A 22,095-nucleotide genomic window follows, 5' to 3' on the forward strand; every position below is an offset into this window, starting at 1 on the left:
TGTCAATGTCCATGAGGCAGTAGAGGTTGGTGCTGCAGAACAACAGGCGTTTGAGGGCGGATGGCCTGCCAGTTTCCATCTCAAGCTCACAAAGAAAGTGAAGAACATGGCTGCAGTCATGAAAGTGACTGCAAAACATGCTAAAGTGGACACTGCTATTGACACTGAGTTCATATATGCACGCGTTCTTGCCATTATGGCGACTTCCAGGGAATCCGTTTCCATTGAGACTTTGTTTTCCCATGAACTAGCTCTTCAATCTACAGCCCTTTTTGATGAGAATGGTGACATGAGGACAACTAGCAAGGCTGCTCTGAAGAACAAAATACAGATTCTGTCTGGTGTTCGCAACCAAGAACCTCCCACTGTTGTCATCCTGGATGGCTGTGCAATTTTGTGGACAGTACCTTGGCCTGCAGCTCCAGCTAAAGTCTCGGCTTTCATCACAGCCGCAGTTGCCACCATTTTGCGACGAGTTCAGGCAGCACCAGTGTCACATGTGGTCTTCGACAGATACTACAAACTGAGCACAAAATCATGCTGTCGAACCGCCCGTCAGAAGGGGACTAGTCGTGTGTACAACCTGACTGAAGAGTCGCCTCTGCCACAGCAAAGTGTCATGCTGAAAGTCACAGCCAACAAGGAACAACTGATACAAATGATCGTACATCGGCTTTGCAGCATGCAGCCTCCACCAGGAACAGATGTTGTCATCACTGGGCCAGACCCACACCCCATACACATGGGGTCTGGACTTCAGCAAGACCCTCTGTATCATGAAGAAGCTGATGTGCTGATGGCGTTTCATGTCATCAACGAATCGTCATTAGGACAGAGGAACATCAGGGTTGTTTCTGACGACACCGATGTACTCATCATCTTGGCACATCATCTCCACATGAAGACCAAAGGATGGTCCCAAAATATGACTCTGTCCATCGAGTCGTGCACATCCACACATAATGTCATAAGCGTCAACGACGTTATCAGACAGCATGCAACCATAATGCCTAATCTGCTGGCAGCTCATGCACTGACTGGTTGTGACACAGTTTCTTCCTTTGCTGGAATTGGAAAGATGACAGTCCTCAAGAAGCTTGAAGTATTCTCTGGTGAACTGAAGCTTGGGAAGATGTCAGTACCTTTCCAGGAAATCTCTGAGTCATGCCTTCAGTTCACTAATCTGCTCTATGGGGACGAGTCAGGGGCCAATCTGAACACCGTCCGAGCCAACATTTTCAGGAAGAGGATTGCTGGAAAGAGACACATTCCCCCAAAACTGAGTAGCCTTCCTCCGACAATGGCAAGTTTTCAGGCCCACATCAAACGAGCACATTTTCAGGCTGTGCTGTGGCAAGCGGCAGGGGAGCCATCTCCTCCTGATCTGGATCCTGTTGAGTACGGATGGCAGCTACACCAGTTAACACTCCGCCCAGCCCTTGGACTTGATGCTCAGCTGCCAGCTCCTGATGAAATTCTCAATTTGGTCAGATGCAGCTGTAAAACTGGATGCAGCACAGTACAGTGCACCTGCACCAAAATGTCTGTTACATGTACAGCATTTTGCAAATGCAGAGGCACAATTGCCTGCAATAATCCAATGACTGTCATTGCCCCGCCCTACTATGAGGATACATGACCTGTCTTCAGACGCCCTTCAGCCACTATTGATGTGAGAACTAGCAGCAGACACTGGTGAGTGTTCCAGTGTTTTCTCCCTGTTAAACAATTTAAGTGATTTTAATACAACGGTTTCAAGTGTTTTGCGGATCAGCACATCATATGAAAACTAGATGGCGGCCATCTTTATTTCTCTAAAGTAGCCATTTTATCGAATATTTGATGTGTATTTCATCAAGTGTGATTACTTTTCTTTCATTGCATGCTATTTAACTAAGTTTGTACATTTTTTATGTCTTTAAATGCATGATACCCATCACAACATCTTTCACTCTAATTCAATGGCGGCCATCTTGGATTTTCACTTTTAGACAATAATGCCCAAAGTTTAGCGTCTGGCCTCCATTAGATTTGAAATAAGCAATGAAAACTCAGTTAGAATCGCCAAAGATAAAAACTTTATGACGCAAAACAAGCTTTTTCAGCGGGCGCTTGGACTATGTCATTCCCTCTCCCCAGAAGGTTTAGTGTTGGTCCTGAGCTTGCCCACGCTTGTGTGATATCAGAGAGGAAAGCATGCCATGTGACCATCTTTTGTCAATCTCAGACCATTAAATATCAGACCAATTGCAATATCAACACAACGGAGAAAAAAAAAAAGAAAAAAAAAAGGACACTGACTTTGTCAGGTTTAATTGAAAACATTACCAGATTGATATGCATTTAGGTTGTAAAAACAAAACAAAATAAACCAACCCAGAGAGATGGGAGGTGAAAATGGGGGAAGAGGAAGTGGTACTTTATTCCCCCCACCCACACCTCTCCCCCACCCCTCTAGTGTGGTGGTGGCAGTGTCAGTGTGTGGGAAATGATAAGGATGTGGAGGTCAGAGGTCAGGGGTTGACTGCCTGTTTGAGGTCAGAGCAGTGTGAGAAAGGGGCACGTTTGTCAAAGCTGCCATGCTCTGAACTGCAGTGCTGCTTAGCAAACTTCCCACCACCCACTACCAACATGCATGGGGAGGAACTGCAATAGGTGCCTCTCCTTCCTCTGCCTTTCTCCCTCCCTCCTCTCCTCTTCCTGTTCTTTGCCCTGCTCCTTTTGGTTCGCTCTTGATCCTGTGTGGAAATTCCAGTTTTTTCAGTGTCTGTCCTGTCTATTCTTTTCTTGCCCCTGTCTCTTTCTCTGGCCCCATACCCCCTCCCTGTCTGCCTCTTTTTGTCTCTGTCTCTCATAGCCCCTCCCCCCCACTCCCATCCCCCACCCTTCCTGTGTCTCCCTGTTTCTTCTCTGTCTCCTCTCAGTTTTTGTCTCTGTCTCTCTCTGCATACTTGCCTGTGTGTTGCTGACTGTATTGATGTATGTGTGTTCTGTTTCACACGTGTGAAAAAAAAACTGTTGGAAATGAAGAGTTAATGGGTCTGTGTGTGTACATATGCGCATGTTGCTTGACATCAGTTATCAGTTCATGTTATTTGAAATAAATAAAGAAAAAAAGTAGACACACACACAAACACACACACACACACACACACACACACAATAGTGTGCTGAAATTATGAAAATCATTACCATTTTGAGTTTGCCTTTCATTTGATTATTAGTGTTTGGAAACCTGTAATTGATGCAGTGTTATTCAAGTTATTCAAGTTAATTGCAAGCCTTTTTTTTTTTTTTTTAACTCATGACACTGATAGTGACCTTAATCATATGTTACTTTTTTCACCTATTTTGGTGCTGTCTGAACCAGAGAATTGTTTGCCAAAATTTAGCACTTTAAATGATTTCATGTTGCCCTTGGTTCAAGGCCTTCTGGTCATTGTGTGTGAAAATTTATTTCCGGTGGATGAAGCCATCAGCTACTTTAAAGAAATTATAAAAAAAATCGTGGTTGGTTAGGTATTAACAGTAAGTCTCAATACTTGAAAGCTCAAAATTATGGAGATCGCATGTCAAATCTGGATATATTAGTGAGCTTTATAAAGTTATCTATTTTTTTTTTAAACAATTGTTAACTGAAATCCTGTTTATTTTCATTTGGAGTTGATTTCAAGGGAGATACATGTGGGGAATGTTTACTTGCTTCAGAGCACATTTATTATCATCTATGTATCTATCTACCAAGAGAGAGAGAGATAAAGAGAGAGAGAATATATATCTAGAGATTTTATGTATCTGTAGATAATGGTATTGACAGCATCTTGATAGATGATCTCTAAAGCATTGTCTGCTTCTCAGGCATAAATCTGATCATTTCTTGTCATCCATTTTTATACTCACCACTTCTTTCATTATTCATAGCTCAAAACCAACTCTTCTGTTTCTTTTGCTTTGCATTGGTAAATTTTGCCTTCCATACTGTACAAACTGTAATGAGTTGTTGTTTTGTTAATTATTTTTTCCACACTGCGATGAGCGTTGCAACAATATTAGTATCATTATCACAAAGATGTCAAAGTGCGTGTGACTGGGCAGATCTGCTTTCTTCAGCATCATTTGAACAATGGAGATTGCTAGTTCACATGCACACATTCATGAATATATATGTGCACACAGTCACACACATGCGCGCACGCACGCACGCACGCACGCACACACACACACACACACACACACACACACACACACACACTAATTTTCACTCTCTCTGTTTCATTAGCCAGATATATGGTTCATTTGCCTAATTTAATAAATGAAATAAGTTTGAAAATGCTTCAGATATACTTTTTGTATGGATTATAAAAAAAAGATAAAAAAGACACTTTCTGTAGACTGATACCAGCCAGCCTCAGTCTCATCTGCTAGGGTCTAGTGTAGTAATCACATATAGCTGTTTGCTTGTTGAGGCACGCAGCTATGCAATAATAGGAAACTGCTGGTAATATACTATGAGTTTATTAACAGGCTCAGGAAGGGGGTTGGGGGTGGAGGGGGAGCTAGCAAACTCTGTGTACAAACTGGGTAAAGTTGATAGTAACACAGGCATTGGCTTCAAAGTGGATTGGGAACAACTCCAAGCACATTATCATTCTCCCATGTTTTCACTTTGATAGGTCTGTGTTCCTCTTTGTCTGGTGTGGAGCTGACAGAGTCCCGTGGGAAAGTTTGCAGTTTACATATGGTGAACGTCCCTTTTCATGTGAAATAACAGTTGTGTCATGTGGCCGCTGGTGTGTGTGCGCTGCTAGACTTGTTCACTTTTGTTGTTCATACTTGTTTTGTGTGGATGTAATGTGGTGCCGTTGATAGAACCAGGTTGACATTTAGGTCGTAACATGTCAGAAGTTGACACTTGTTGATCTTGATAACTTTGTGGATGCTGCTAGACTTGTTCACTTTTGTTGTTCACACTTGTTTTGTGTGGATGTAATGTGGTGCCTTTGATAGAACCAGGTTGACATTTAGGTCATTTAACAAAAGTAACATGTCAGAAGTTGACACTTGTTGATCTTGATAACTTTGTGAATGGAGAGAACATGGCATTCAGCGTGGAGAGGCAGACCATAGAGGGGTGGCAGAGGGATGGGTAGGAGGTGAGAGGAGGTTTGCAGTGTGAACATTAATGATCATTTCAGGCGTGAGTTTGTCTAGACCATCGCTGAATGAAACTGGGTGAAGAAACATGTATGCATGTTGATGTATAATATAAAGTATGCAGCTGTGGGTTTAAACTGAAGTACTGTGTGTCATTGGTTCAGACTGAAATGGAAATTCTGTTGATGTGGATGAAAAAATTAATGTTCATTGTGTTCATTTATTTTTCTACTTTCAGTCGCTTTAGTTTTCAAAAAGCGATAGCGTTTGAGATGAGATTAGAGCATGGGAGACAAGGTTGGGGAGGGATGGAGAGAAAGAGAGAAGCTGGAAAAATTAAACACCAGAACACCCCCGAAAATGGAGAATGGCTGCATACATGGCAGGGTACAAACAGTCGTACATGTAAAAGCCCACTCATGTACATATGAATGAACGTGGGAGTTGCTGTCCAAGAACGAAGAAGAAGAAGAAGAAACACCAGAACATCTGATCAGTTATTTTGCTAAAAGAATAATTCCCTACTGCTTATTTTACTATTTAGTTGATATTAATTGAGCTTTTCCACTTAGGTCCAGCTTTGAACAGAAAAACAGTGACTGTGAAGTTTAGTTTACCTTGTGCAGATCTGGTGATTTTTGTTATTGATTTTTTCATATAATATATGGTTTTCAGAGTAGGAAAAATATTAGTGATGATTAAGCGTGCGTGGTTTGGTGTGTGGGTTAACATATCTCATCAAAACAACAGTATTGTTTCATCATCTTTTATTTTTTAATTTCTCACCTCCAGAATTAGTTTTCAGCTCAGTAATTTTACTTTGTAAGTATATGTATCACCAAACATGGAGTATAATGCAAACTCCTCCTTTTACATTTAAACCATATCAAAATTCTACCTTTATGCTCCTTACGTTTACCTGCTGAGGTTCACAAGAAATCTGTAATTGTGTCTTTGCACTCTGTAAAATTGTACTCTGTATTGTCATTTACTAAGGATCACAATAGGAAATGGACTAAGTATTCAGGTCAAGTGTATTATGTGAACTTGAAATTCCATCACTGGCTTCCGACAGTCTATTGATTTTTATAAAATACCGTTTTCACATAAAAAATTATACCAATGTATGAATTTTCTTACGTTGTGTGATTGTTGTTTGCTTATCAGTCAAATTTTGTGTTATGACTTGTGATTTTCCTGTAGATGTTTTATGTTTTAATATAAAAATCATATCATTTGGCATAAAATTAAAGACAAGCTGTATATTTCAGTAACATTACTCTGTGTTTACATGTGTGCATATGTTTTTCCTGTAATTGAAAATTTTGAAAGCAGCGTTATTGAGAAATGTATTATTCAGATGAAATTATGATTAAGGCTGTACTGCAAATACTATTGTTATGAATACCAGTATTTTATTTTAACAATATGCATGCATTGTATGTGCTTAAACACCCACCTACCCATCCGCTTAAACCCTGTAAAGGTCAGAATTAGATCAGTGAGGCTCCCCCTGTAAACAGTTTGGCTGCCTTCATCATGGCAGAGTACAAAGAGTCAAACATGTAAAAGCCCATTCAGTATACAAGTGAATGTGGGAGTTGCAGTCCACAAACACAGAAGATCAGTGAGAAATATGTACAACATGTTTTCTATGGTGGTAGTTTATGGCATAAACTGTGTACATCAGACTGTCAGATGTGATCGAAAAGCTGGAAAGGATTAACAATTGAAGGAGCTGTAAACTTGTGATTGAAATAAAACAGATCCCAGCAAGTAGTGAGAATGTGGTCAAGTGGGTGCTTGTTTATGAGTTAGGTTTCTTTGTGGGGCTTGCCATTGGCAAAGCCTGTTTGAAAGGGCCCATAAATTTGGGCAGAAAGTGTTCACAAGGCACGTGATATTTTGTAATGTAGATCAGTATACTGAATAGGTGTTTAAATTTTTTTTATTTTTTATATTGAATTATCAGGTGTTAGATCAGAAGTTTAGCAATTTTTGTAATACTTGTATTTTTCTAACAAATATTTCTTAGTCTTTCTGGAACTTAGTTTTTATAATAATGCAGCATTACTTTTTCTTTGGACTTCCTTGAATCCATTATTTGATCAAGACATGCATATCAGTTGAACATTTATTTCTGTCTGAGGGTCCTGGGTTTGAATCCTGGTTGCAGTGCCTGGTAAAGGGTGGTGATAAGTTTTTCTAATCTCTTTGCATGGAAGCAAAACCGTTAGTACCCTTTCTTGTGCATAGACATGCAGAATGTCAAAGACATACTTTAACTTAAATATAACGAATCTGTGTCAGTGTTCAATGGGTCATGGAAGCGTTAACATAAAGAATCTAGCATGCTCAACCCTGATAATGGTGGGGTAAACATGGTCTTAGACGTAAACATCCCACTCAGACACTACTAGTAGACGTAAACATCCACTCAGACACTTCTAGTTAAACAGAGTTGCTGTCTACAAAACCCACAGATAGAAGAAGAAACCACCATGTCAAGCTTACAACCGTAGTCTGTTTCATGATTATATGATAATTGATCAAAAAGTTTCCTGGTGAGAGTATATTCACAGTTAAGCAAGTTGAATGTCTGGCAGGAAGATGGGGGGAAGTTTGAACAAGCTGAGCAATTTGTTGTCCAAGTCCTGCTACTGGGAAGGTGTTGTGGGGAGATGAAGTTGGTGATCTGTGGCATGATGGGAGGCCTGAAGTCATGCATGATACTGTGGGTATGGATCCTGTCTGATGTGGTCTTCCTTTGGCTCTGAAGCCTGAGTATTTGGAGGTGTTCTTGTAGGGTTGCAGGGCTGGCTAATCTGGTTGACAGGCATTTTTGTTAGTTGACCAAACCATTTTAAGTGTTTGTGCACCATGTACTGGTTGATAGGTGAATCACCAACTATTTGTCTGATGTCATTGTTCCTGTTCCTTCTGGTTTTGCCAACTGCTTGCCAGAGAGCCAGAGATATCTCACAGGTTTTTAGTTTTTGCTCCAGGGCTTTGTCTGGAGTCCAGGTCTGGTCATGATAGTTGAGAGTGGGAACAAAGATTGCACTGATCACTTTCAGACTGAAGGTGGGAACAAAGATTGCATTGGTCACTTTCAGACTGGCTTGGGTTTCAATAGACATGTTTTGGTGCTTCATTTTAGTTGTAATAATCCTATGTCCAGTTGAATGGCCAAAGACAAGTTGATGATGGGTTGTGTGTGTTTATGTTGCAGGTGGATTATGGCTTGAATGGCTATGGGGGTGGACCCTCCCTGACACACCATGCACTGCCCTTCTCCATCCAAGGGGGGCCCAACTTTGTTGTGTCACAGGCCGGTTGCTCTATGCACCGTGCCGAACTGGATCCGTCCGCCCTCCACTTCACCAGCACTTCCCAGCACTCCTCAGACGTGAAGAGCGTGAGGGGCGGTGCCGGAAGCAGCATGGCCCAGGGTGGCATGGTGGACTCCTCCCCCGTGGACCTGTCTGGGCACAGGCTGGGGGGGAAGGGAGAGGAGCACCAGCAGCACTATGACATGGTGGGGCCCGCCTTCCACAGAGGGGGTGGGGTCACCGTGGGCATCCCTGACCAGTCACATGGTAATCCCTTTGTGTGTGAGTTGTGCCTTTTCTGTTCTTTTCCGTTTTTGTTTTTGTTTTTGTTTTTTGTGTGTTCTTTTTCTGATGTTGGAGTGGCTCACTCTTGCTTGTTATGTTTGCTTTGTGTGAACATCGCACTTGCTGGTGTACATGTCAACATTCAGAATCTCTTGAGTTGTGCCCATAGTTGTCTGTGAGAAAAAGACAGAACAAGTGTCTGTCAGGGTTGTTTGTGTATGTATATGTGAGGGATATACTATAGACTATTATGGCATGAATACATGCATGCATTTAGCTTCCATTTTTCATGCACAAACAAGTGTTTGCAATTTTTTAATGGACAGCAGACTCTTAAAAGTCAAACACAAAATTTAGCTTAGTTATTAGCATTGATTAGATTTTGTACATGTGCATTGTACTGCTGGAACTTTGATAACTTACAAACAATATCGTTAAGTAGTCTGATTTTTTTTTTCAGGTTCAGGTCAAAAGGAACATTATTGAAAGGATTGATTTTCAGTATTGAACATTTTGTTATTATTATAAACATTTAGGATTGAAATGAAACATAGCTACTTGTTTTTAGATCTTGTAAAGTGAACTTGATGTTTAATATCTGCAGAGATTTTTTTCCATGCATCGTTGGCATTACTCTAAAGTCAGTAAAAGCCAGACCAATGCTCCAGGTCTACGTGTTGCACAGGCATCTGTTCCCCCCTCCCTCCTTTTTAAAACATCCTTTAACAGATGTGTAGTATCTATATATATAAAAATCAGTCCACACACTTTGATGCCCCCATGAAACTGTTCTCGAGAACTGTACTGAAGTTAGCAGAACTTTTACAAAAAAATTATGTAATGAATTAGAATTTCATGTTTATTGTGTATGTCACTGTGTGCCTTGTGTTGTAATGTGTACAGTGCCAGTTGTTTTGAAAGTAAGCAGCTGCTGGCACCAGCTGTTTTACAAGACAGCATAATGGTGTCAGGTCAACCAGTATGTAATAACACACAGATGGGCCCAGAACAAAAGCAGGACAATCCTTGTCATGTGAATGGAAAATGAGGCATTTGTTCTTGAGCTGAAGACAGTCCCCATGTCACTCCTGACATGGCCATTTTGTGGCGGGTGGGGTTACATGCAACATTATTTGATATGCCACTCCCATACCCATACCCCCTTCTCCCTATGTTCTACATGTGGCCAGTACACTTCAATGCTGGTGCTTAAATGTCCTTTTGGTGCTGAAAGGTTAAACTGAAGAGCATTTTGTTTTTCTAGTTCCCAGTGTGACTTGTAAGGTTACAGTGGAGAATCTTCTTAGTTCTTACATGTCGTGTTGATGGAATTGGGGATGTCCTTGCATGGACAGGAGGCAGATGGTGACCTGTTTTCACACACCTTGGAACTGTGGATACATCTTTAGAACATATTATATTGAAAATAATCAGATGGCTTGACGTCTTAAAATCAGTTGACTGGATACCGAGTTAAAATTTCCTTTTCCAAATTCCTGAAAGTTTTGAATGATGTGGAAGAAGGAAACAGAAGAAAGAAAAGATGTGGTTGGGGTAGGGGGGCTGTAGGGGTGTGTTTGACTTACATCACCAAAGCTGTACAGACTTTGATACAATAGTTGACACTGACATAGAGTTCGCGTTGTGGGGGGGATGTGGGTGTGTGTTTGATTTACATCACCAAAGCTGCACAGACTTTGAATAATGATATAGTTAACACTGACATAGAGTTCATGTTGTGGGGGGGATGTGGGGGTTTGTTTGATTTACATCACCAAAGCTGCACAGATTTTGATACAATAGTTAACACTGACATAGAATTCATGTTGTGGGGGGATGTGGGGGTGTGTTTGATTTACATCACCAAAGCTGCACAGACTTTGATACAATAGTTAACACCAACATAGAGTTCATGTTGTGGGGGGATGTGGGGGTGTGTTTGACTTACATCACCAAAGCTGCACAGACTTTAATACAATAGTTAACATTGACATAGAGTTTGCTGTATTTAAGGCATATTAGTTTTAATGTTTGTGTGTGCGTGTGATAATATTTGTATTATTCATTTAACAGTCTTTAGTATTCACACGGAAAGCGTATGAATACTGTAATGTTGTGAATACTTTTTTCTTCTTATTTCTATTTTGCAAATGTAATTTTTGAATCAAAACATTTTCTCTCTATATTTTCTTACCCCCATTGTCCCATGTTCAGTAGCATGGCAGCATCTTCATCAGCATTATTCACATGTTGCTGATTTCAATTTAGCCTCATACAGCCACACCTTGACTTGGTTCTATTGTGGTATCGTTGCCAGCAGTGCAGCGATTGACTGATGTGGATAGGTTGCCTCGAGGTCAGCCAGAAGAGGAGAACCTGCACTACAGTGGTGTGTACTCACTCAGCCTTCACAGGGCACTGTTACTGAACACTGTTGATGATGGCCATTGGTTACATGTGGTTCTTGGCTTGTTGATCACCAGCTATGTCCTGCTAACAGTCATACCTGTCAGTCTGTGGGCATCATAGCTTTGACGTAAATAGTCACTGTCATGGACTTGGGAGAAAACATGTCCACATAGGAGCAGGGCATGAAAAGCTTCATTTCAGGGAAATTCTTCTGTAGTTTTATGATTATAGGTGAGGAGGATGCTTGCACATACTTGCTAACACAGACACAGACTCACACACACACACACACACACACACACACACACACACACACACACATTCTCTCTCTCTCTCTCACGCAAATACAACCCATTGTATAATATAGCTCTGAGTTGTAGGGTTTAGACAGTAAAGCCATTGCGTACATAACTACATGCATGTATATGAATGTGTAGTGTGTGTGTGTGTGTGCGTGCGCGTGCGCGTGCATGCGCATGCATTTATGTAAGTTTGTGCCTGCCTTTTGATAGATAACCCATTTATATAAATTCTGCAGTAAGATGTATCAGGTACTGGTTAAAGTTGCTGAGGATGAATAATGACAGACTACCAAGAAAGGTTTACGATATGCTGTACAGTTTAGATATAAGGGGAAAAATTAATTGGGCTTCTAATATACGAACATGTCTGTTTGAACATGGGCTAGGATATGCATGGGTTTATCAAGGGGTGAGAGAAGAATATGCATTTATGCGTACTTTTCATCAGCAGCTGACAGGTAAAGTTGGGAAAGCCATATCGGGTTAAGTAAAAGATTTGAATATTATACAGAGTATATACCTCAACGCATTTAGTGAAAAGCTATTTTTTGCTAAATCTTGATTGACAAGGTTTAGATTCGGTTATTTCATAAATTAATACTCATTCTTATCGCTATAAACATAAAAAAAGATTCTGATATTTAGCCCACACCTCCCAGGGGTGCCAGGGTAAGGGTTCTATGCCATTGAAGAGACTGGCCACCAGGGCCCCTCCATATGCCACGCCACCAAAGTCGAAGCGGCATGCGCAGAATCAGCGGCAGAGGAATAAACCACCTCATGTCCGTCCAAGCCATCCGGCCATGCCCAAGGCCAGAAGGCAGCACCCCCAATGACTGGGCCTTGATTCAGCACCGCCAGTCGTTCAGCCCCTCCAAGTAGGAAACTTGTCCCGACACGCACATCAGTGGCATGCTCTGGGACTCAATGACTGGATTGTGTCGGTGCTAGAGTCGGGGTACATGCTGCCTTGGGTGGAGGACCACCCCCCTCTAAGATCCACTCCTCCTCCTCATGTGCCCAGCTCGGCGGAGCAGGAGAGCATCTTAGAGACAGAAATATCGCAACTACTCCTCATAGGGGCAATATCTCAACTCTCGGACCCGGGCCCCGGTTTTTACGGCTGGTTGTTCGTGATTCCAAAGGTCTCTGGAGGGTGGAGACCAGTCTTGACTTGTTCCCCCTGAACAAATTCCTCCCCAAAATCAAATTCAAGATAGACACACAGGCACAGATTCGGGAGACCATTCAACAGGGCGATTGGGCTACCTCTATCAATCTGAAAGATGCTTATTTTCATATCCTCATCCATCCGGCATCCTGTTGGTACCTGAGGTTCGTGTGGAGGGACAAGGTGTTCCAGTTCTCGGCCCTCCCATTTGTTCTGTCCCCTGCCCCTTTTCTGTTTACCAAGGTGGTGTGGGAATTGGTTTTCCATCGTCCGGTCGGAATCCATTCGTCTCTGTGTGTACCTGGACGACTGGTTTATCCTGGCCCAGTCGCAGGCCCTGTGCCAGAGTCATACGGCCAGACTTCTAGACCTTTGCTCCCAGCTGGGCTTCCTCATGAACCAGGAGAAATGTGATCTGTTCCCAAGTCAGTTTTTCGACTTCTTAGGGATGAGATTTGACACGCGGTCCATGATAGTCTCTCTGACGCCAGATCGCTGGGACCGTCTGGCAGGCCTCCTCAGCCACTTGCGCCGTTCCTCCCAAGCAACAGCGCGGACACTTTCTTCTCTCCTGGGCATGATGGAGTCCATGGCACCTCTCATTCCCCTGGGCAGGGTTCTCAGGTGCCCTCTTCAGAGGGCACTGAGGCTACGATGGTCCCAGAGCACTCAACTATGGGATACCCAGATATGTCTGAGCGAGTGGTTCCTCGAGGTGACATCAGAGTGGCTAACCACCCCTCTTCGGACACAGGGGGTGCCCATAGCCCCACCTACTCTTCAGGTGGCACTCTTCACAGATACCTCCTCCCTGGGCTGGGGAGCCCTCATGGACTCACTCCATGCAGCAGGGACTTGGTCCCGGGAGGAGTGCCTGTGCCACATCAGTGTACTGGAACTAGAGGCAGTTTGCAGGGTTCTCCTGCACTTCATGGGGGAGGCCACTGGCAAGACCATCAGCTTGTTCACGGACAATATGACGGTCGCATGTTATATGAATAAAAGGGGGGTGGGGGGTGGGGGATGGGGGGGGGTGGGGGTGGGGGGGGGAGCAGTGCACTCGGCAGACCTCTCCCTGCGGACCGAGGCTCTCCTCCGTTGGTGCCACAGCAAGGGCATTGCACTTTCAGCGAGACACATAGCAGGAAAAGCCAACATCTTGGCAGATGCTCTCAGCAGGTCCAAGAGTGTCATCCACACAGAGTGGACCCTGTACAAGGACACCTTAAGGGGGTGTGGGAATGGTGATTTCGGCCGATGGTGGACCTCTTTGCCACAAAGTTCAACAAGAGACTTCCCACTTACGTCTTTCTGGTCACTGACCCGGAAGCGTGGGCAGTGGATGCTCCCTCTTTAGACTGGAGCAGTCTGATTGCCTATGCATTCTCCCTTTCCAATTCTGTCCAAGGTGATACGGAAAGCCAGATTGGAACGCCCACAGCTGATTCTCATTGCGCCGAAATGGCCAGCCCAGCCCTGGTATCTGGACCTTCAGTTCCTGACACATGTTCCACCCCTGAACCTCGAAACCAAACCTTATCTGCTGAGGCAGCCTCGTTCAGGGATTCCTCATTCCAGTCCTCAACTGCTCCACCTGCACGCGTGGCTGCTGTGCAGTTGGAACTGTCAGCATCACCACTGAAGTCTTCGATCCCTTGGTTGGCCTCTGTGTCGGCGGCGCTTACCCAGGGGGTGCATCCTCTGACCTCCTCTCCATAGTCACCAAAGCAAGGAGGGAGGGAACTGAGACTTATGACTTTCGCTGGAAGAAATGGTTGCGGTGGTGTATGGCTCAGGATGTTCCCCCTACTAACCCTATGAGCATGCAGCTGGCCAACTTTCTGGCTTACTGCTCCTCGGTTCTCAACCTGTCTGCTAGTTCTGTGCAAGGGTACAGGTCTGCCATCTGTACCACAATCAAACAGCTAGGTGGTCCTGCCTTCGAAGCGGATTTCCTGCTCAGAGAGGTGGCTAGAGAGGTAGAAGGAAGCTAGAAACCCCAGAAGAGTGCCCCTCTGGGACTTGTTCCTGGTGCTGGATTTCATTCGAAAACAACCCTTCGAGCTATTGGGTACTATTCCTTTCGACTTACCCTCAAGACCACTTTCCTTCTGTTGCTGGCCACGGGCCGTCGTAGAAGTGAGATTCATGGTCCTAGTGGAATGCCACAAGATCTGGCCTTCCACAGAGATGGTTCCATCACTCTTCGTTTCCTTCCAGAGTTCCTGGCTAAGAACCAAGACCCCGAGGTCCCTTCCCCCTCTCTGAGGGTCTGACCTTTGTCTGATATTCTTGCCCAAGATGATGAGGATAGGCATCTTTGCCCTGTTCGGTGTCTCAAATACTGTTGGGATAGGTCTTGCCATAGGTGTTCTTCTCAGAGACGTCTTCTCATCTCCCTCAATGAGAATTACAAGAAAGACATCGCTGCAGGCACCATTTCCTGCTGGGTTTCCCAAGTCATTCGTAGTGCCTACTCTCATTCTCACAGGGATATCAGCTGTCTTAATCCCAGAGCGCATGAAGTGCAGGCCATAGCTACTTCAGCTGCTTTCCAGCACTCAGTGCCACTGCAGCATGTCTTGGAGGCAGCCTTCTGGCGGTCTGAGAATCCCTTCATCAACTTCTACCTCAGGGATTTCCGTATGACCAGGGCTGACGGTTCCAAGGGGATTTCCTTTGTAGCGGCTAATGCTGCCGTCTCAGTTACAAGGGCTCTCCATACTAACCAGTAGGCGTTGCCCTCCTCCATTTGCTTTAAATTTTGCATCAGTTTGACATGGTACAGAAAATGACACCAAAAGGAGTATTTGGTGTCATATACTGTACCATGTCAAACTGATGCAAACTAGGCCTATTGGTTTGCTCTGCTTGGCCAAATTTCGCGCGGCTAACAGTGAAAAGACGGGCCCACCTGCTCTCAGCCAATCAAACGCCTCTAAAAACTATAAGCGCTTAATCATTTCCTTTGGCCAAGGCTCTCCACGCCATCTTGTCAGGTTTACGCTCTGTCTCGTCTTACGCTTTTTTCGGCTATTCAGCGTATCCTTTTGGCCTTATTTTGTTGCATGCGGCTTGTGTTTATTGTATTCTTACATTCTGTGTACTCGATTCGACTCGGCACCCTCGATTCGTTCGACTTTTTCTGCCTCTAAGTCGATCCTGTCTTTCCTTTCTCTGTTGGGGGTCGGATTTTCGCTGGGTGCCTAAGCGCGGGTTCCATGCCTCGTGTGCCATACCATGAAGGCAGGGGATCATGATGCTGGGATTGAGACTCGGTAAGAGACTCTCCCAGGCCCGGAGCTCATGATTCCTCCCGATACGGACCGCGGCGAGGCGTCGTTAGACGCTGATCGCGGAGGCGACTTTCGTACCAGTAAAATGGTCATGAAGGGGACCGGGGGGAAAGAGGTACGAGCGTCGCCTCCCGAGGTGTCCCAGCGCGAGGCGGGGAGAAGGGTGAATGGCAAGTCATCTCCGTGCTGTGGGGACTCGCAGCTAGGCGCGGACTCCCAAGGGGAGGCCGCGCCCGGCCATTACCCGGGTCCCCACTCGGAGACGGCCCTCACAGGCCCCATTGTTGTTCCCCCTCCTCCCTTCTCTGTCGACCCCCCTCCCCCACCTCCTTTTGGGGGGGGAGAAAAATTTGGTTCCGGGGGGGGATCTCTACTTTGCCCACCCCGGGCCAAGCCACCCCAGTCTCCCCACGGGAGGGGATTCGGGGCGCGTGGCAACCTGCTCTGCAGGTCTTCCCGCTATCCGGCCGATCTCCCCTGCTGGGGGAGGCCCGTGCGTGTCAGGCGGTTCCGGGCAGTCAGCCCGCTCGTCTTCGGGTGGGACTGACACCCAAGTCGGACCTGACCTCCCTCCGACTTGGCCAGGTTGTTCCCTTCATGGAGGTCAACGCACCAGTGACCCTTGGGGTTTGGGTCACAGTATGGCTGGTGCCCACGGGTGGTTACCCCCATTCTACCTGTACTGGGGCGCACCTAGGGTGCACACTGGGTTGCCGGGAGCACCAAGGGCCAGCCCCTTGTCCGCTCCCCACCGGTCCCAACCCAGCACATCTCACAGGGTGACACACACAGCCCCGACAAGTGGGATCGACTTCTTGTCGGTCAGGTCGAGCTCCTCGACCAATATTGCCACTCTGTCCACAAATCGGGCCTCTATCAACCCACAGGTGACCTCCACGGTCACAACGGCCTCCTTGTCAGGACCGACGGCTGCTCAGGGGCCCTACTCGGCCCGGCGGAGCCGGCAGTCCCCACCTGCCCAGCCCTCGGTCCTACAGTGAGATGAGTGGGTGTTTGTCCCCACACAGCACTCGTGGGTCACTCTTGCATCCAGGGACACCCTCTCTGAAAAGGTGTGGCACCCACCATCCCAAGCATGGTTGGACCTACGGTCCACACGCTCCCCACCCGCTTCAGGTGTCAAGGACATAACAGTGGCGGCCATGGTCCCGGCTCGGGATCGTCCCAGCTCATCCCGCTGGGCTGACCACAGCTCACAGGACGCCCCAGTGGGTACATCCACTTGGGATGGCACCCAGCAGGGGATGGACTGCGAACAAGAGTGGGAGCCCCTGTCTTCGGATGAGGACGAACAAGCAGATGAGCACTCTTCGCCCACATCCCAGGGGGGACAGATTGAGCCCGTGCCTCCCTAGGGACCAGCGTGAACCAAACTCGGACTTTGCCGAGCTCGAACTGACCCTCCCCAATAGGGTCACGTATGCCGAATCAGTCCCTCAGGCTACTTTGTTACCCTTGACCCTCCTTACGCCATGTGACTCTAACTCCAGAACCACAAGGCAACTCAGAGTGCCAGAAATGGTGCAGGTATGGCTTAATAAGCCAGCCCGCACTGTCAGGGGTGCTGCTTCCATCCCTCCTCCAGGCAGGGAGTCCCTCTCTGCCCCGGGCGCCTTTTCCCCGGGAAAGTTTCTTAAAGATTCCTCCAAGGGAGGGGTGTGGTCCTGGTACACACAGGACCACCCTGCCTACAGCGGAGCAGAGCCCTCCGCACAGGACAGGATGTTGGTCTCACAGCGCACCACCTTCCCCACTTCAGCTAACCTATCCTTTAAAACGTTAGCAGAGTGGGACAAATTGGCCCGCCGCTGCCCCCTCGAGGTTTCCACGGCGTACACCTTCGACACGTTCCTTCACAGGGCCATTGAGCTGTGGGAACAGTGTCCGGTTAATCAGGACAAGGGGTCTCCTTCCTCTGTCCCGCCGGGCCTCTTCACCGACCACAGGTTACACGCTTTTGGCAGTAGGGTAGCATCTGGTCTCACGGCAGCTGCAGACACAGCTACCAGCCTTCACTTCAATACTGTGCTAGCGTGGCGTGATGCCATTTTCAGCCTCTCTAACATTCCTGTGGAGGAGAGGGCTGCCCTGCGGTCCATCCCAGCACAGCAGCACTCCCTCTTCGGCCAGTTCCCGCCCCATTTTGTCAGCCACAGGGCAGAGACAAACAGGGAGGTGGCCTCATATTTGGCCCACACCTCTCATGGGCTCCAGGGTTCTATGCCATTGAAGAGACCGGCCACCAGGGCCCCTCCATATACCACGCCGCCTGTCAAGGCAGCGTGTGCTGAATCAGTGGCAGAGGAATAAACCACCTTATGTCCGTCCAAGCCGACCGGCCATGCCCAAGGCCAGAAGGCAGCACCCCCAATGACTGGGCCCCGATTCAGCACCGCCAGTCGTTCAGCCCCTCCAAGTAGGAAACTTGTCCCGGAATGCACATCAGTGGTGTGCTCTGGGACTCAACGATGGGATTATGTCGGTGCTAGAGTCGGGGTACATGCTGTCTTGGGTGGAGGACCTCCCCCCTCTAAGATCCATTCCTCCTCCTTAGGTGCCCAGCTCGACAGAGCAGGAGAGCGTCCTAGAAAAAGAGATATCGCACCTACTCCTCATGGGACTATATCTCAACTCTCGGACCCGGGCCCCGGTTTTTACGGCTGTTGTTGGTGATTCCAAAGGTCTCGGGAGGGTGGAGACCAGTTTTGGACTTGTCCCCCCTCAACAAATTCCTCCCCAAAATCAAATTCAAGATGGACACACAGGCACAGATTCGGGAGACCATCCAACAAGGTGATTGGCCTACCTCTATCGATCTGGAAGATGCTTATTTTCATATACTCATCCATTCGGCATCCCGTCGGTACCTGAGGTTCGTGTGGAGGGACAAGGGGTTCCAGTTCCCGGCCCTCCCATTTGGTCTGTCCCTTGCCCCTTTCCTGTCTACCAAGGTGGTGCGGGAATTGGTGTCCATCATCCACTCAGAATCCATTTGTCTCTGTGTGTACCTGGACGACTGGCTTATCCTGGCCCAGTCGCAGGCCCTGTGCCTGAGTCATACGGCCAGACTTCTAGACCTTTGCTCCCAACTGGGCTTCCTCAGGGACCAGCAGATATGCGATCTGTCCCCACGTCAGTCCTTCGACTTCTTAGGGATGAGATTCGACACGCGGTCTATGATAGTCTCTCTGGCGCCAGATCACTGGGACCGTCTGGCAGGCCTCCTCAGCCACTGGCGCCACTCCTCCCAAGATACAGCGCAGACACTTTCTTCCCTCTTGGGCATGATGGAGTCCACGGCACCTCTCATTCCCCTGGACAGGGTTCTCAAGCGCCCTCTCCAGAGGGCACTGAGGTTACGCCGGTCCCAGAGCACTCAGCCATGGGATACCCAGATATGTCTGGGCGAGTGGTTCCTCGAGGTGACATCAGAGTGGTTAATCACCCCCCTTCGGACACAGGGGGTGCCCTTAGCCCCACCTACTCTTCAGGTGGCACTCTTCACAGACGCCTCCTCCCTGGGCTGGGGAGCCCACATGGGCTCACTCTATGCAGCAGGGACTTGGTCCCCGGAGGAGCGCCTATGCCACATCAATGTTCTGGAACTGGAGGCAGTTCGCAGGACTCTCCTGCACTTCATGGGGGAGGCCACTGGCAAGACCATCCGCTTGTTCATGGACAAGACGACGGTCGCATGTTATGTGAACAAATGGGGGGAGCGCACTCGGCAGACCTCTCCATGCGGACTGAGGCTCTCCTCCGTTGGTGCCACAGCAAGGGCATTGCACTTTCAGCGAGACACTGAGCAGGAAAAACCAACTTCTTGGCAGATGCTCTTAGCAGGTCCAAGAGTGTCATACGCACAGAGTGCACCCTGGACAAGGACAGCCTTCAGGGGGTGTGGGAACAGTGGTTTCGGCCGATGGTGGACCTTGTTCAACAAGAGACTTCCCACTTTCGTCTCTTCGGTTGCCGACCCAGAAGCGTGGGCAGTGGATGCTCTCTCTCTAGATTGGAGCAGTCTGATTGCCTCCGCGTTTCCTCTCTTTCCAAGTCTGTCCAAGGTGAAACGGAAAGACAGATTGGAACACCCGCAGCTGATCCTCATTGCGCCGAAATGGCCAGCCCAGACCTGGTTTCCGGACCTTCAGTCCCTGACACATGTTCCCACCCCTGGAACTTGAAACCAAATCTCATCTGCTGAGGCAGCCTCGCTCGGGCACTCCGCATTCCAATCCTCAACTGCTCCACCAGCACGCATGGCTGCTGTGCGGTCGGAACTGTCAGCATCACCATTGAAGTCCTCGACCCCTCAGTCGGCCTCTGTGTCGGCTGTGCTGACCCAGGGGTGTGCCTCCTCTGACCTCCTCTCCATAGTCACCAGAGCAAGGAGGCAGGGAACGGAGACTTTGTATGACTTTCGCTGGAAGAAATGGTTGCGGTGGTGTACAGCTCAGGGCATTACCCCTACGAACCTTACGAGCATGCAGCTGGCCAACTTTCTGGCTCTCTGCTCCTCGGTTCTCATCCTGTCTGCTAGTTCTGTGCGAGGGTACAGGTCTGCCTTCTGTACCACAATGCAAACAGCTAGGTGGTTCCGCCTTTGAAGCGGATTGCCTGCTCAGAGAGGTGGCTAGGGGTGCCCCTCTGTAGGAAGCTAGAGACCCCAGAAGAGTGCCCCTCTGGGACTGGTTCCTGGTGCTGGTTTTCATTCGAAAACAGCCCTTCCTACCATTGGGGACTATTCCTTTTGACATCCTCACCCTCAAGACCACTTTCCTTCTGTGGCTGGCCACAGGCAGTCGTAGAAGTGAGCTGCATGGGCTTAGTGGAATGCCACAAGATCTGGCCTTCCACAGAGATGGTTCCATCACTATTCGTTTCCTTCCAGAGTTTTCTGGCTAAGAACCAAGACCCTGAGGTTCCTTCCCCCTCTCTGAGGGTCAGACCTTTGTCTGATATTCTTGCCCAAGATGATGAGGATAGGCACCTGCCCTGTTCGGTGTCTCAAATATTATTGGGATAGGTCTCGCCATAGGCGTTCTTCTCAGAGGTGTCTGCTCATCTCCCTCAATGAGAATTACAAGAAAGACATCGCTGCAGGCACCATTTCCCGCCAGGTTTCCCAAGTCATTCGTAGAGCCTACTCTCATGCACACAGGGATATCAGCTGTCTTCATCCCAGAGCACACGAAGTGCGGGCCATAGCTACTTCGGCTGCTTTCCAGCACTCAGTGCCAACGCAGCATGTCTTGGAGGCAGCCTTCTGGCGGTCTGAGAATCCCTTCATCAACTTCTACCTCAGGAATTTCCGTATGACCAGGGCTGACGGTTCCAAGGGGATTTCCTTTGTCGCGGCTAACACTGCCGTCTCAGTTACAAGGGCTCCCCATATGAACCAGTAGGCGTTGCCCTCCTCCATTTGCTTTAAATTCTGCATCAGTTTGACATGGTACAGTATATGACACCAAAAGGAGGAGTTTGTATTATACTCCATGTTTGGTGTTACATATAGTTACCATGTCAAACTTGAATGCCCGCCCGTCCGTCCCCGCGTCTCCGCCGTGGTTCTCATGGGGCATTTTTGTTCATGGCCACGGAATGATTAAGCGCTTATAGTTTTTAGAGGCGTTTGATTGGCTGAGAGCGGGTGGGCCCGTCTTTTCACTGTTAGCCGCGCGAAATTTGGCCAAGCAGAGCAAACCAATAGGCCTAGTTTGCATCAGTTTGACATGGTAAGTATATGTAACACCAAACATGGAGTATAATACAAACTCCTCCTGTTTGTATTATACTCCATGTTTGGTGATACATATACTTACCATGTCAGACTCAAATGCCCCGCCTGTCCCCGCATCTCTGCTGTGGTTCTCATGGGGCATTTTTCTCGATAGCCATGGAATGATTCAGCGCTTATAGCTTTTTGAGGCGTTTGATTGGCTAAGAGCAGACTGGGCAAGACGGGTTGTCTTTTCACTGCTAGCCGCGTGAAATTTAGCCAAGCAGAGCAAACCGATAGGCCTAGTTTGCATTAGTTTGACATGGTAAGTATATGTATCACCAAACATGGAGTATAATACAAACTCCTCCTTTCTGATCTGCTGTGTCCAGTGTGTAAAGTTTCA

At 47.3% G+C, this 22,095-nt stretch overlaps 1 protein-coding gene across 4 annotated transcripts in view; it reads left to right on the plus strand.

Annotated features, from left to right (window-relative positions):
- The window catches only part of LOC143286844 (recombining binding protein suppressor of hairless-like), a 59,299-nt gene that overhangs the window by 3,887 nt on the left and 33,317 nt on the right, over positions 1–22,095 (plus strand). For 2 of the 4 annotated variants that reach the window (XM_076594679.1, XM_076594676.1), the window contains exon 2: positions 8,387–8,768. In XM_076594679.1, coding sequence (XP_076450794.1) covers positions 8,498–8,768 — 271 coding nt within the window. In that variant the 5' untranslated portion in view covers positions 8,387–8,497. Of the gene's footprint in view, positions 1–4,725; positions 4,742–8,386; positions 8,769–22,095 lie in introns of those variants that run through there. The other 2 variants (XM_076594678.1, XM_076594677.1) reach the window with 2 other exon arrangements.

The sequence above is a fragment of the Babylonia areolata genome, chromosome 10 (genome assembly GCF_041734735.1).
Source record: "Babylonia areolata isolate BAREFJ2019XMU chromosome 10, ASM4173473v1, whole genome shotgun sequence".
NCBI lineage: Eukaryota > Metazoa > Mollusca > Gastropoda > Neogastropoda > Buccinidae > Babylonia > Babylonia areolata.